Source organism: Mchenga conophoros, linkage group LG8 (assembly GCF_057382185.1).
Source record: "Mchenga conophoros isolate Kocher_MC1m ecotype Shallow Benthic linkage group LG8, M_conophoros_male_GT1.1, whole genome shotgun sequence".
NCBI lineage: Eukaryota > Metazoa > Chordata > Actinopteri > Cichliformes > Cichlidae > Mchenga > Mchenga conophoros.
Window position 1 is genome coordinate 22,067,753 of NC_140533.1, and position 15,180 is coordinate 22,082,932.

At 39.5% G+C, this 15,180-nt stretch overlaps 1 protein-coding gene across 4 annotated transcripts; it reads right to left on the reverse strand.

Moving 5' to 3' along the window:
- myoz1b (myozenin 1b) lies at window positions 1–12,441 on the reverse strand. Of its 4 annotated transcripts, none has more exons than XM_085284968.1 (6): window positions 12,282–12,441; window positions 9,581–9,667; window positions 2,514–2,680; window positions 2,349–2,415; window positions 2,049–2,232; window positions 1–528 (listed from the first exon to the last, which is right to left on the reverse strand). In XM_085284968.1, the coding sequence occupies exons 2-6, from the start codon at window positions 9,663–9,665 to the stop codon at window positions 297–299; spliced, it is 735 nt and encodes a 244-aa protein (XP_085141094.1). In that variant the 5' UTR covers window positions 9,666–9,667; window positions 12,282–12,441; the 3' UTR covers window positions 1–296. The 4 variants fall into 4 exon arrangements, with proteins under 4 accessions (XP_085141094.1, XP_085141093.1, XP_085141092.1 ...); XM_085284967.1 differs by having other exon boundaries at window positions 2,049–2,235; XM_085284966.1 differs by having other exon boundaries at window positions 2,349–2,418.
- Window positions 12,442–15,180: the final 2,739 nt, after the last annotated feature.

Genomic DNA, 15,180 nt, shown 5'->3' on the forward strand with positions numbered 1-15,180 from the left:
TTCTCTAAAGGGGAAGTTTATTGCATAAATTGTTCTAAGAGTGCAGAGTGTTTGTCTGTTTTAGGTCTCACAGTATCTCATAATATGCAAAGTCACAGACATTCATAGGTGAAGATGTAAAGGCTAAAGGCTAAAAGCTAAGACAGCACACAGTAGAGCAGGGGAGATAATTTGTCCTGTTCCATCACATCAATTTTAATAATTTATGTTTGTTTATTTTTTTTTACAATTAAAGTACATGTTGGGAGTTCTCACTGGACTTATGAGTTATTAGGTGCTGCAAATTTAAAAGCTCATCACAGGTCATCTGTCTCTCCGTCAAAGGGAATCTCAAGATCTGTGTGGATGTGTGAATTGTCTTCACTGCAGACCCAGCCGATGGGCGTGCGGTTGAACGAGGGGCGCGAGCGAATGTCAGGCTGCAGTGTGGGCAGAGGTTCAGGCTCCTCGGTGGCAACATTGAGCTCTGGAAGCTCAAAGGTCAGCAACTTGGATGCCTTGTCATAACCGCCGTATGGCAGTGCCATCCTAAGGAGAAAAAGGATGACAAGTATTTTTGGTGTTAAGCAGTACAGTAAAGTAACTTCCAAATTAATAACTTTCAAACACAAAATGCAAAAGAAAACCCAAAAAAACCCCATTTTCTTTTAAGGTTGACATACTCATTCCACACAACATATTTTGCTGACTGAATGAAAGAATTACTAGCTTAGAGAGTGGTAAGGTGAGGATCCTCATGTCAGAGTGTACCTCTGCCACACAGTCAACTAAACTATGACAAAGACATCAGCACAACTGCTAATAAAACCTCTCTTACTTCAATGCAGAGCCGTGTCAGCACCTCATTGAAATTTACTGGTTTTATCAAACTCAGCAGAGATGTAGATTTTACCTACTAAACAGCATCTTTAACATTTAGAAATGTACTTTTCTACTTAACTGTGAGCAAACATTTTGCCCCATATGTCATTATCCTAATCTTATTTGAACCCTGGATCTCAGTCCATTGCAATACTGTTTATAATTCTTTCGAAGCACCATAAGAGCAGCTGTATCCTTTGCCATTACTAATGGGTCTGAATAAGCAATAAACCTTGATTGTATTACAACACAACAGGCTCCTGGACACAAATATGTAAAAAGGCCTCCTGCATGGGAGAATCGATGACAGCTAAGCTAAAGTTCACTGTATCTTCGACTCTGCAACATTTGGCTCAAATCTGTTGAAATGTGGGCCGATTGGCAAAAGGACAACTATCCCTATCTATGTCTGCACCAACATACAGGCATAGATAGAGGACAAATATACATAGAGATACTAAATACTAAAAGGGAGAAGTCATTCACACTCAAGTAAAATGAGAAAATCAAGCCAAGCCTGCTGGCATGTAACAAGATCCAAAATAGCCAAAGTCCAAAACTAACCTCAAGGAGTTGGAGAACAACCTCAATGAGTCTCAAAGTAACTTCAAAGAGTCTCAGAACAACCTTAGTCTGAAAACAACCTCAAAGAGTCTCAAACTAACATCAACATCAAATAGTGACAAAACAACACCTCAAAGAGTTTTAAACTAATTTCAAGAAGCCTCTCAATGACCAAACAGAGATTTAAAAGTTTCACAAGACACAAAGACATAGGATCCATTCTCATCAGTTCTCCCATGTATGAGGGACTTTTACATATTTGTTTCCAGGGGCCTGTTTTCTTATTATACATCTGAGATTGATTGCATAATCAGGTCCATTACTAATCACAGAGGACACAGCTGTGCAAGAATTATTAACTGTATTACAATGTACTGAGATCCACGGTTCAAATAAGATTAAGATAATGACATCGGGGACCAAATGTTGCTCAGTGGTAAGTGTTAAAGTACATTTTGAAATATCAGGAATGTTATACAGCAAGTAAAGGCTGTGTCTGTGGTGAGTAAAGCCATGGAAACAGATGGGAAGTAGGAAACTATTCACTGCTTCATGATTAAGGGGATAAAGCACTGGGTGTTGTTGTCATTATATACTTGAATAGTCATTCAGTAATACAGTACCTGTTGAAGCTCTTGTACTGATGTAGGTCTGGGTGTATCTGGATGGGTCCAGGCATGCAAGGCTTCATCGTGGCCTTCAGCTCCTCATTGTCCTTCATGGCCCGTTCCCATGGGGATATGTAGGTGCGTACATAGTCCTTCCTCTTCTTCTGCTTCTCCACCTCCTCATCCACAGTCTCCTTCACTACTGGGACATACAGGAACGGGGAGGAAAGAGGTGAGCACCACAGATATGACATGCATACTTTTAACAGAAGGAAGGCATCACAAATAGTGAAAAGAGAATTTCTGTGATCATACTTTCTTCCTTTGGCATCTCAGGCTTTGGAGGCACAGGGGGAGGGGACATAATCAGGTTCTGAAGGTTCTGCTGAAATATATTTAAAAATACAGAGGATATAATCTTATCAGATCACAAACATATATAGACAACACAAACACTTAGCGCCTCATATACACAGTCACCATGTTCTCGTTGGTCACAATGAACTTCTCGACTCTCTGCTGCCTCATCTTGAACATCTTGGACCCCTTGTTCGTGAGGAGGGAGAGCTCTTCGAGCATCACATCTTTGGGTGCCTTGATCTTGGTACCCAGATCGAACTCAGAGGCCTCAGGGTCTGTCTCATCGTCTGACAGTGTGCAGAGAGAAGATACCGTTACCCTAACTCACACATATATTATAAAAATACAGTGCTGCAGTGCTTCAAGGTGAATGTCAGTGACAAGTCATTCAAATTAATTGTATTTGTTATGGAATAGTGGTGATAGTTTCTTATTTATTTGTTAAATATGTGCAATAAATTAACTACAAAGAAATTTATAATACATTACATGAGAAAATTACGTGTAATACAATGTTGTAAGTGTAAAGCAACCAGTGATAATCAATGAAATTATGGCAATGCTGAAAGCAAAGACTCATCGAAATGTCAATATTTCAGCTCAAATGGATTTAATAGTGTTGCAATGGTTGGGTGAGTAAATAATGTTGCGGTGCAGGCTCTGGAGAGGCCAGTCCATGACTGATAGTCTTCCACTGTGTGTTTTTCTGTCCTGGTATGGTTTTGCTCTATTGGCAGTGTGTTTGGGATCGCTGGCATTTTCCAGATGGTTTTGCAATGTGGATCCAAATTTGACTTTACTTTTCTACCTTTATGACTTCATCTATTTTGACAAATTCTTCACTGGCCTGAATCCAGCACCAACCATGACGAAGCCTTCACCTTGTTTCACAGACAGATATAGCATTTCTCTCCTGAACTCCTCCATACAAACTGACAATGTTTCACCATCCAATAGACCTGTTGTCACTGATTTTTCAGTAATTTCAACAACTGGCTCAGTGGAAGTGAAATCCAACAAAGCTTAGCTCAAGACTTTGCTACTTTAAGATTGACATGTCGGTACATGTTTGTAGGCGGTTTCTCTGTCACATCCATCCCTTACCAATAATATGCTTTTGTTTTTTCAAAGATTGAACTCGGGGTGGGCAAAATGCTCAAATCAAGCTCCAAGTGTTAATTTCACAAAGTCAAAACAACACAAGGCTTCAAAAAGTGATGTGTGATATCTTGGTGGTTATGTTCATACATATATTTATTCTTTTGTTGCAGGGAAGTTATAAATAAACATTTACATTTTTATCCACATTATTCTTAATTCATATTATTTTTTATTCTGAAAAGTATCCTATATCTTGTCAAAAGTGGTAGCTATCATGTGGGAAAGATAAAATTGTTCAAAATGAGCCAAGGGTGGGAATGGCTGGATTAAATGAACATGTCTGCGTGCCAACAGAGAAGAGATGACTTGCTCAACTTTGCAGAAATGCTGCAAATGAGAGGGAAGAGTCTGCTTCTGCCAGAATGAGTGTAAGAATGTCCAAAAAGTCTATCCTAAGCTAAGCTAACCACCTCCTGACGCCCTCATATTTAAAAAGTGGTCGTTTGGTCAAATATTTGGCAGTGAATAAGCATATTTCCAGAGATTTTTTTATTTTATTCAGTTTTATTAACATTTTCTTCATTTTCCCATTTGAATAAAATAAACCGAGCTATGATTTTTCGCCTTACACAATTTTTAGTCATTAACATTGTGGATTCAGAGGTTTGTACACCCATGTCAGCGGTACAGTTATTCTCACTTAAACCCATTTGGGAAATTAAAAAGTCCATTTAAGTGCCTGATATTGAATGAAGGATGTACAGCACAAGTCTCAAAAGTGTAGGTTTTTATTGTCAGGCTTCCAGATCATTGTTATAGTGATAAATTGGAGTAGAAACCTGCTGTGTGGTGTTAAAGGATGTGTTCATGTGAAACTGTGGGAGTTCTAGGGGCTAAGAGGCCGTAGCAATATGGAAGAAAAGTGCACTGGGGGATTTCACTGCAGCTTTTGTGGTAGAACTGTTTATGGAGGGAAATCCTTATAACACACTGCCTCCCTCTTGCTTCTCCTCTCTCTGTGATGGAGAGATCTGATAGATTTTACTGCTCCACAGAGCTCCTCATTAAACACTCTTCTCATCCACTACATACACTCTGATATCACTCATAACACCTGGAGTTGAGCCATAAACCAATGCACATTCTCACTCACATACACACACACACACAAACACAAGCACATCTATAAAGCAGGGAGTTGGCATTGCAATGCTGCAGAGAGCTGTTAGCAGTACCTCGTAAATCAGACTTGGGCAAGTAGGTGTGTAGACTGTGTGTGTGTGTGTGTGTGTGTGTGTGTGTGTGTGTGTGTGTGTGTGTGTGTGTGTGTGTGTGCATGCGTGCACGAGGGAGAGAGAGAATAACTGAGACTGCTGAGCAGAGCGAACTCTCCCATGGGGATATTGATTAGAGTGTTAATTCAGAAGAATGTGAAACTGGAGCTGGCTGTTGCTGACTGGAAGAAAATTGGAAAGACTGATCGAGGCAGGGGGTGGACAGATGGACAACATAGAGTCTGACAGAGATATGACACAAACAGTCATGAATAAGCGACCAACTGAAAACAAACTGGTGGAAAGATACAGATGTGGCTGCAGATGTGACAGCAGAAGGACTGATAGAGAAAACAGCAAGGGACACAAATGGGGAAAGAAGTCAACAGATTGTTAAATGACACATACAAGCATGTGCCCAGACAGAGCAGATTGCAGAGTTCATATCCAGAGTTTAGCAAATAATATTTTGTGGCTGTGTCTTTTTTTTTAAGTAATACTGTATTATGCAACAGATACGTGTAATTTTAACATTTTTGAAATAGCTTTAAAGGTTGTAGGTTTAAAAGCCTGCAGAGAGGCTTTTGGGAATGCTGTTAGTTTGGGTTACACCAACCTCCAACTCCGAAAGATGAAGTCAACATGAAAGTGGCTTAAAGTAAGCAAGTAAAATTTGTATTCATGTAGCAGCTTTAAAGATAGGTATCACAGAGTGCTTCACAACAAAAACGTTAAAATAGTAATAGGAAAGTTTACCTACAAGCAATTCTAAAAAGATCCGTTTTAGCTGCTTTTTAAGAGACCACCAAGTCCACACATCTCGGGCTCAGGGGGAGAGAGTTCCAGAGTCACAGTTGCAAAAGCTCTGTCACCTTTAGTTTTCAGCCTTGTATGATGCACAGCCAGCAGGCCCTGATCACTTGTCCTCAGGCCTCTGATGAGGATGTGATCCATGCAGAGCTCTAAATGTCAAAACCAGAATCTGAAAGTGAACTCTGAAGTTCATTGGGGATCCAGTGTAACTGAATTAGCATTAGCGATGTGTGACATGAGAGTAACTAAGAAGACTGAGTGAGAAATCTGCAGGCATTCCAGGGAGGTGAATGGTGAATTACAATGTTCCAGACGTAACAAAATAAAAAACATGAATAACAATTTCCAATTCAGAGCAACATAGCAGAACTCAACTCAAGTGAAAAGTTACCCCATGGTTCCTCTCAGAATCAGAATCAGAATGGGTTTATTGCCAGATGTTGAGGTTTACAACATTAGGAAATTGCTGCGGTGCTTCAGTGCAGACAATAAGAATTAAAGTGCTATGTAGAAAGAAAGATATGTGCATGAGATATACATGAGATATATACATGAGAATAAGAATTATGAGTGCTACGTAGAAAGATATATGCATGAGTGCAGGTGGTGATCAGTGCCTCTTCATTAAGCTGGAGAAAATTACCGGCCATCCAACTTTTAATTCAGCATCTATGTAAGATCGGTAGCCAAGAAACATGGTGGGGCCATAAAGAGGCAAACAGCTTGATACCATCTAAATAGCAATAATAAGAAATGTCCTTAAACGTGCTAAAAATGAACTGAAAACAGTGCAGGTATAACATAAATTATAAAGGCCCCAAAACAGCCATCTGTGACACACCATCGGTGTGTTTTCTTCTGTTTTTTAAATGGGTGGATGACAGCATCCTTAAAATAAAACAAAGACGCAGCTAAAATAGAGATTAAGAGATTTGGAGAATGGTTCCAATGAGTCTACTAATTTTACCAGCTCATATAAAGAAACGGGTAAAAAACTTTCTAAAATAACAGTCCGAGCTGGAATAGGAACAGACAATGAAGATGTGCCAAAGGAGAAATATTTTTTCTTCTCTCTCTATATATATATAATATTCTAACCTCCTGTATACTTTAATATGTTTCTGCTTCAGCTTTTGGTGGGTGAAATTCTAGCAGTTTAATTTTCCACTACTTAGCGTCAATTAGCAACTGTTTGATTCCCAACTAAGCTAACTAGCATTAGCTAATAATTTAGCTAATTTTTTTAAGTGTCTAGCTTTAAAAAACAACACAGCCGTGGCCAAAATGCTAACATGTGGGGTCATAGTGGCTACATCCATCTTTTATACTGTTTAAATTGCCATATATTGCCATGTTAACATTTTTTTCTCTCTAGAGCTAATTTGGCCCAAGTTAATAACTATTTGGGTAAATTGTGTTGGTTTATGTTATGCATGATTCGAGGCCAGGCCCCTTTTGGCTGACACGTGAGTCACTACGCAGCTGATGAATGAGGTTTTGCAGACACATGAATGTTAACCAAATGACATTGAGTTGTCCATCATTTTTGGAGAGTGTAAAATTTGCATTCCTCAGCCAGTTTGTCGAGTGATGTCGCTGGAGGGTGATGGTAGTCCCTGGGAAACCAGTTGCTAAATGCCCATTTATACAGACCTAGGGACTGGTCAGTGACCCCCAGGCGATCACTAGTTGCCAAGGAAGAATTTCCCAAGAAGTTGGTAAACCTCCTTGTGATTGCTTTGATCACTGGCAGATATTAGTGTGCACAAAAGTTGCCAACTTGCCCAGAAAAACATATTGGCTACTCTCTGAGCAGTTGTGAAACCGGGAGAGGAGACCATTTGTCACCTCTTGAAACTTGTTTGCTGCAACCATGCATCACAGTTATTCAGGTTTCACTATCGTTCACCTAGTAGTTAGTGAGTGCTTTGCATGCAAACTACATGACAATCTGCTAGCAACCACAGCAAGGAGATTTTTTGTAGCAGCATCTTCTTTGTGACTGATTTCACCTAGTGACAGCCAGCAACCTCAAGGGACCGATCACCAGTGGGTGAACTTGTATCACATACAATACAGCAGACAGTTCTCAAGGAAAGATGATTTGTTAAAATGGTAGACAAATAAACCAGTGGGTAATACCAACATCCAAGAGGTGTTAGAGGAGTGAGAGAATCTCCAGATTCACAAGGACTCAACTTCTTGATACACGGTTAGTCAACAAGCTCTCCATGAGCTGTAACTATCTTTGTTACCACAGAGCCAGCCAGCTGTCCCCCTGTGAGAACAAACTATGCCCGCATAACAACATGGTATGCAGGGTGCTCAGCTGCAGACAGGAAAGTACTGCAGAGGGTCATACGGCATAACAACATGGTATGCAGGGTGCTCAGCTGCAGACAGGAAAGTACTGCAGAGGGTCATCAACACAGCCCAGAAGATCACTGGCTGCTCTCTGCCCAGCCTGGAGGTCACTGCAAACTCTCGGTACCTCAGCAGAGCTGGCAATATCATCAAGGACCACTCTCACCCCAGCAACCAACTGTTTGAACTATTACCGTCAGGCCGACGGTACAGGTCACATAAAACCAGGACAAACAGATTCAGGGATAGCTTCTTTCCCAGAGCTATCACCGTAGTAAATAAGCACAAAAACAATTGAACCTATTCCATACCGTCACTGTCATTATATTATGCTGCAATTCATACTGTCATTATATTAATGCTGCTATCCTGTATATATTGTACATACTATTGTTTGAGTACTTACGATTGTTTTTTTTGTACTTTTTATATTTTACATTTATATTTATTATTGAAACTTGCACCAAGGGAGTGGCACTCCAATTTCGTTGTACTCTGTACAATGACAATAAAGGCTATTCTATTCTATTCTATTCTATTCTATTATCCTTTGGAGGTTTGTACGAGATTGGAATCGATCCAAACTGACATTAGGTTAGAGGCGAGGTACACAATGGACAAGCTGCCAGTCAATCACGACGCTGACACACAGATACAGACAATCATTTAGACCACGAGTAAAAGCAGTGCAGAGTCACCAGTTATCCTGGATGTCTTTGGATTGTGAATCTGAAGCAGAGGTGCAGCATTTTAACATCACAGCGAGTTAAAGTGTAGCTTTGAAATGAAGATCACACGATCAACAGTATACTACTCTATCAATGGAGATTACAAAAAACATCCTATCTGCCGAGAAGGTGAACTAAACTAAATAAATATTGCAACTATACTCTTCCTTTTGAATATAATAAGGCATTTCCTGTCTTTATTTTTATGCTTCTGGTGTTTTTGGAAACTTTGGAATCACCACTAAAATTATAAATAATGTTTATTGACTTTGAATAATTTTAACATGCACAGCATAACTTTGAACAGATGGACTGGTGGATCTGGCATAATGAACATATTAAACTTTCTATTTTTAAAGTGTCTTTCTTACAGAAAGTAAAATCTCACTACTTAAGCAGCCAATGTAACAAAACAAAGAAATGCACACACATTATAAAGTTTTTAGCTGTTGGAGCTTACACACATCCTCAGACAAACATATTGAGAGCAGAGTCGCCCTCTGATATTTTGTGTTGCCCATAATGGTGACAGATTTGTGGTTGCTCTGCCATCTGATAATGACCCACATCCCTTCAGGAATTGCTGCGTGCATGTTAGATATTGTGTTACTGCTTGGAACAAGTGTGCATGAGCGCGGGTCCTTATTTAATTGCGGTATCATACAACCGAATGCAATGATTTACACCCACAGAGTTCAGTTTATATGAGTAGAGTGGGCTGATAGCAGACAGGCACTAAAGATTTGACATTTACTAGATGGGATAATCACATCATTTGGGAAATAAAGTAGTGTTTGAGGAGCTGGAATGACTAGCAGAGTGTTTCATGTTTATACGCTGCATCTGAATATTTTGCCATTGTGCTGTATGTGTGCGTGCATGCATGTGTGTGTGTGTGTGTGTTTACCATTCTGGCTGATGTTGGACAGGTCAGTGATGATTCTGTTGGCCTTGTTTCCCTTGTTAGAAGGAGCAGGAGTTGTAAGGGACATGGCTAAAATACAGAACAGACAAAATATGTTTGAAACATTAATCACAGGTCTACCCTTCCACCACTTTTTTATACACAGAGAGAAAAGTACATGGCACAGTCTAAAAGAGATACTGATGGTAAATATTTCTCCCTGATCTAATAGTCAGCATCAACTGTTTAAAAACAGTCGATCCTTAAGGACTTCCTATCAAACCACTTCTTGCAAAGTCGGGTTCTTAAACATGAACAGAAACAACAATATATTAAAGTTATGATATATTTCTTCTTTTTTTTTTGTTTACTGTACTAATGCAGATTTTAAATTAAATTATATGGCATATGTGTAACATGCAGGTTCTCACATGTATTAGAAAAGTGGACAAATTATCACCAACTTCTGGTTCCACATTCGAGAACCTTTTCACTCACAGCAGTTTTACAATTTGGTTGAGTCTCATTACTCCTTTAATCAGTCTGGCCAAGGCAAACCGTTGCTTTCTCCTAAAAATTTGTAACGAACAGATTGTATGCTTCTTGTCTAACATATTTCCACATTTCACTCAGGGGCTGGTGGAGACCAAAATAGAGCTAAAAGGAGAGCTCAACATCAATCCATACAAGTACTGCTTTTGTATGTAGCAGAGGTGGAAGATAGTTAGCTGTCCAAGGTAAACATTTGGGGTGGATACAAGGGTCAGCTTGAAATCAGATTCATCCTTTTGATATTTTAACTTAATTCAGTCACTTAATCCATTCTTGTTTTGAAAGGCAAAGACAGTTTATACACAGTTTACAGCCTGTTAAACCACCCCAGGAGGTCAAAATACTTATAATATTTCTATAATAAACCACTATATGGACCAATAAATACACACCAACATCACTGGTTCCATGACTTCACTCATTTTATACTTTTATTTCTTTGCTTTTATGCTTCTTTTTCTTTAATTTAATCATGTCTTCCTTTGTTTTTGTCTCTTTTGATTATCTTAAATGTACAGCACCTTGGTCGACAGTTGTTGTTTTAAATGTGCTATATAAATAAATATGACTTTGACTTTGACTATGACTTTTGAAAAAACACCAAAAAGGCGAATTAATAACTACCATTATTATTGACATTGGCATAATTGCTTTTATGTTCTGTGTTAGACTTTGTATCCTAGGAATAAATTGTCATGACTCATTTTATACTTTAAGAGAGGTTTAAATGAATATTAAGAATTACTGCCCAAAGTTTGGATTACATCATGATAGGATTAGCAACAAGATAGTGGCTGGCAACGAAATGTAAAACAGCAAAAGTGTAAAATGTTTAAGAAGAAGATGCAAACTTAAGTTGTATATCAGCCCCAACAGAATCTTACTGGGCTCCCTAATTAAATAAGGTGCTCTTTAAACATAAAGTGTATCTCCTGCATTCCCTTATGGACACTAAGCAAAGGTGGAAGCTCATGCCTGTCTTGACTAACCACTCAGATCGAGCCTGGCAGTATATCGTTGTCAATTTCTCAGGTCGAAAGCAATTAAGCGAAGCTGGAGGTGAGTCTTACTAAAAGAAAAAGCAGGAGGGCCTGTCTACAGGGAGACAGTTAATGTAATTGCTTTTCATCTGCTGTAATTGAAGCTCGTTTCCTAGCCGGGGATTCAGTCCTGTGTGAGCTATTTTTATGAGCCCATGTTCTATAGCACTCTGGTGAGTGGGACTGTCATCGACATAAAACATACATAGAAATTCAGCACACACACACACTCAGACACATCAACAAAAGCACACTCACACACAGATTTGCACTCAAATAGCTCTACTCTTGTGATTAATGTGAGTCAGTGGCTGGTGGATTAAAAACTGGAGATTACAGGTGTTTTTGGATGTTCTCTGGGAAATGCAAGATGGAGGCAAACTGCTGCGTTGATGCAACTACAGGAGCTGAGAGTGAAGCCCTGGGTCCTGTTACTGCCTCTCTAAGTGAAGACACGCTCCTGTCCCCAACGAGCAGCCTGTTTTAGCTCCAGATAAATCTCGAAGGGACAGCTGGGGAGGAAGGCTATCAGTCAGCACATTCCCAAATGCACACATACATCCTCGTGAACTAAAAACTCCACCGGAGAAGGCCAGATTCCTCAGGGACTACAGTGTTAGGTAAGAAGTTTAGGAGAGGAGATGGAATAAGCTGTCCACCAGCTGGCTTTCATGATCTGACATGGTTTAACTGATTTTTCAAGACTTAAAGTGAAAAAGGGTGTAAACAGTAACACAACTGCAAATTCATGCACACAACAGTATTAATTTAAAGGCTGTCTTAAACAGTTGCTGTCTTTTACCATAGCAAACAGTCCAGTCTGCAGTATACTGCTGAGCATCTGCTGCTGGCTGATACTCATTAATTCATCCAGCCACAGAGGGCTCATAAGGCCTCAGATGGGACTCCCTCTTGTAGCCAGAATCTGCTGACCACAGGACGTCAGCGAATTTAACTGGAACTGTCTGCTTGTTCTTAGAGGATCGCAAACTATCTGACAACTCAGTGGCCATCAATACCAGATAATCCACAAACATTCAAGGCATGTGTGAGAAAGGTTTTAATGGGTTTTGTCGACGCTATCGCACATTTTCACTTCTCCGGTGTCTTACCTACAAGACCCAGGGTGTCCGCACGAAGGCAAAAGGTCCCGGAGGATGAGGAATCTAAATTCCCAGGTAGATTTGTATCCCAGTGCTAATATTGCACTGCCGGCCCTGCTGTTCGCCCTGCAGAGAGTGAGACTCTGTCTGGAAGGCTGCAGGAGGGGTGGGAGACCAGGGTGAGGTGGTGTGGGGTGGGGTGGGGTGGGGTGAATTGAGTAGGGGGTCTAGAGGGAAGTGGGTGTGGTGTTGGTAATATGAAGCACAAATAATGTATTTTTTAGTATTAGGTATCTATCTAACTATCCGCTCTACCATAATTGTTCCCATCTGTCTCTCATTTTCCAGCAACTTCCAAGAAAAGCAACTTAAATGATAGCATTTTGCTGGTAATGTTCAGCACTGAAATGCTGACTAACAGCAAGGTTTCTGTTTATGTGTTTTTATGTGTAAGGGTTAGTCTCATCAAGACTGTTGTTCCAGTTTTAAAAGGTCAAGCTGGTATTGATGCCAATGCCATTATCAGACCTGCTTATAAGTCTGAGTCATCGTTGATTCCCTTGTTGATTCTTTAACACCTTTCTCCGCTTAAAGAAGCAAGCTTACATAGGTTTTTGGGATTAACACTGTTTTATTTTCTGAACGCAGTGTCGAAACAGAGCTGGAAAAATGCATCAGGGAGTCTACTAAAGTCTTGACTTCAAAATTATCAGAAAAAACCATGCCAGCATCCACAAAAGGAGTTAACAAGCTTGGAGACAGGTGGTTTGATTTGAAACAACAATTCGGATCCAGTCCGTGATTCCCAGAGGAATTTCTGATTGTGTCTCAGGCAGTATTCTAAATCTTAAAAGCAACAACATTGCCAGGGCAATGATACAAAGGTTGCAGAGATGAGTAATTCAGTGAATTCCTCCAGCCTCTTTAGACTGCAGGTGAATGTGGGCTTTTGATAACAAACACAAAAGAATAGAACAGGTTTGTTGAAGTTTATTTGCCTGAGGCCATTTATCCTCTTATTTATATCTTTTACTCCCCCTCTGACAGGCATTTGCCCTTCACCCCGCAAACCTTTGGGAGTGATCAGCAGCTTCAAGCGTTTGAAGAAGTTAGCAGAAGTTACAACTGCATCCACCTCAGTTTTTTGGAATCAACCATTAAGACATTATTTTATCCAGGGAGGTACATCTCTGGGACAAGACTATAAAGGCTCTGTATTTTAGTGTTCTGTCACTGAGTTTTGTGCAGGTAAGAAATGATGGTTGAAAAGCCCTCTGGGATCGACTGATCATCTGGAATAGACAAAAGTTTCTGAAAATGAAACAAAATTTTCAAAGCAGCTATAATCCATATTTGTAACAGTATACAATCAAGTTCTCTTGTGCTAATGAATATACAGTTTTATACAATTTTCATTTTTCCATCAGCTTTACAGAACAGTTATATTTGAATGTATGTATTTTTCCAAGCACTGTTTTCAGGTGTCTCCACATATTTCCCTGGAGCTGGCAGAGAACAAACACAGATCTAAAAGAGTTAAATATATAAGAAACTTATTAAAATATTAGAGCCGTAAGATTTCTCCTAACAAAACTCAAATTTAAATGTTTAAGCATGTGTTTAAACATTGTCCTAGCATGGTGTTATTAGCTTTTCAGTAATAAAAAAAATTACAAAAAACTGAAGAAAAAGTTGTTAACTAAACTTCATGGCTATCCACTGAATTGCTGTCAACATGTTTGACTTAAAAACCGAAAATCTCACAGCGATGCTAGAGGGAAAATCTGCAAAATTCATCCAGTAACCTTTGAATACAGTCTGACTGCATCACAGAGGTGACATATCCCAAGAGACACATCTCTGTGGTGATCCTAAAACTGAATAGGTCAAGTGACCTCAACACAAAAGTATGTGTGTAACTAGCCTTCTAATCCATCAGGAATTCAAACTCACACTTTGAGCATCTACTAACCTTGTTTTTTTATGACTAATTTAGCTCTATCAATACTTTAACCAGGAGGATAACAAAAAAGAAAACATTAAAGGAAGTGTTTATTTTTAAATAACCTAAAAATGAGTGACCCAAACTTAAAAAATTCAACAATGTCCCTTAAACCTGGACCCTTGACCCTAAATGGTTGACTCTGCTGACCCAGAAAGATGGTGCAAGGGAACGGCCTCTTTAGCGAGCAACAAGAACAGGCTGGATGTATGAGGTAGCACTTCCCCTCTCTCAATCACATTGTAGAAAAAGCCATCAGAATTAAGAGTCGAGCACTGGGCCAAATAGCTGGAGATTAACGGCTCCAAAAATAGGTGAAATGGGCTCTGTATGTGTGTGCCACTGAGCAAGAAAGGAATTAACAGGGAAGAGGATGGCAACCAAAAGAGAGAGAATTATAGAACTCATTTGGTAAAAGGACATTTAAGTCCTTATATAGGTGCGGTTGCAGCTTTTATGCGGTTTAAATCCAAATTTAAAAATTGCATGAAATTATCCACTTACCTGGTAAGTAGAAAAAAATGTGTGTTTCCCTTCCACGCAGCATCTAAACTTACCTTCAGACCTGAAGAGGACTAAAGTTTACAGCTAAAGTTAGCACTGTCTGTCAACTGATCCCAGTCAAGGGTTAAAGGTTAGATCCCTTTCTGGTGCCATGGCTGGGTTTCACAGCTCCAAGGCCATCATGTGACTGTCAGTAAAGCACTTTGAAATGTATGCTATCAAAACTACAAGGACACTATCAAATACAGCAATCAATCATTGGAGCAGAAATAGCAGGTGGGGAAAAGGAATGTGTGTTTTTGAATTGATTTGTCTTCATCTTAGTCAGTTGATTAATTAAATATTCTGCATACTTTCAGGATATTGAAGAATAAGGGAGTCAAGACGAATTACTGTTAAGAT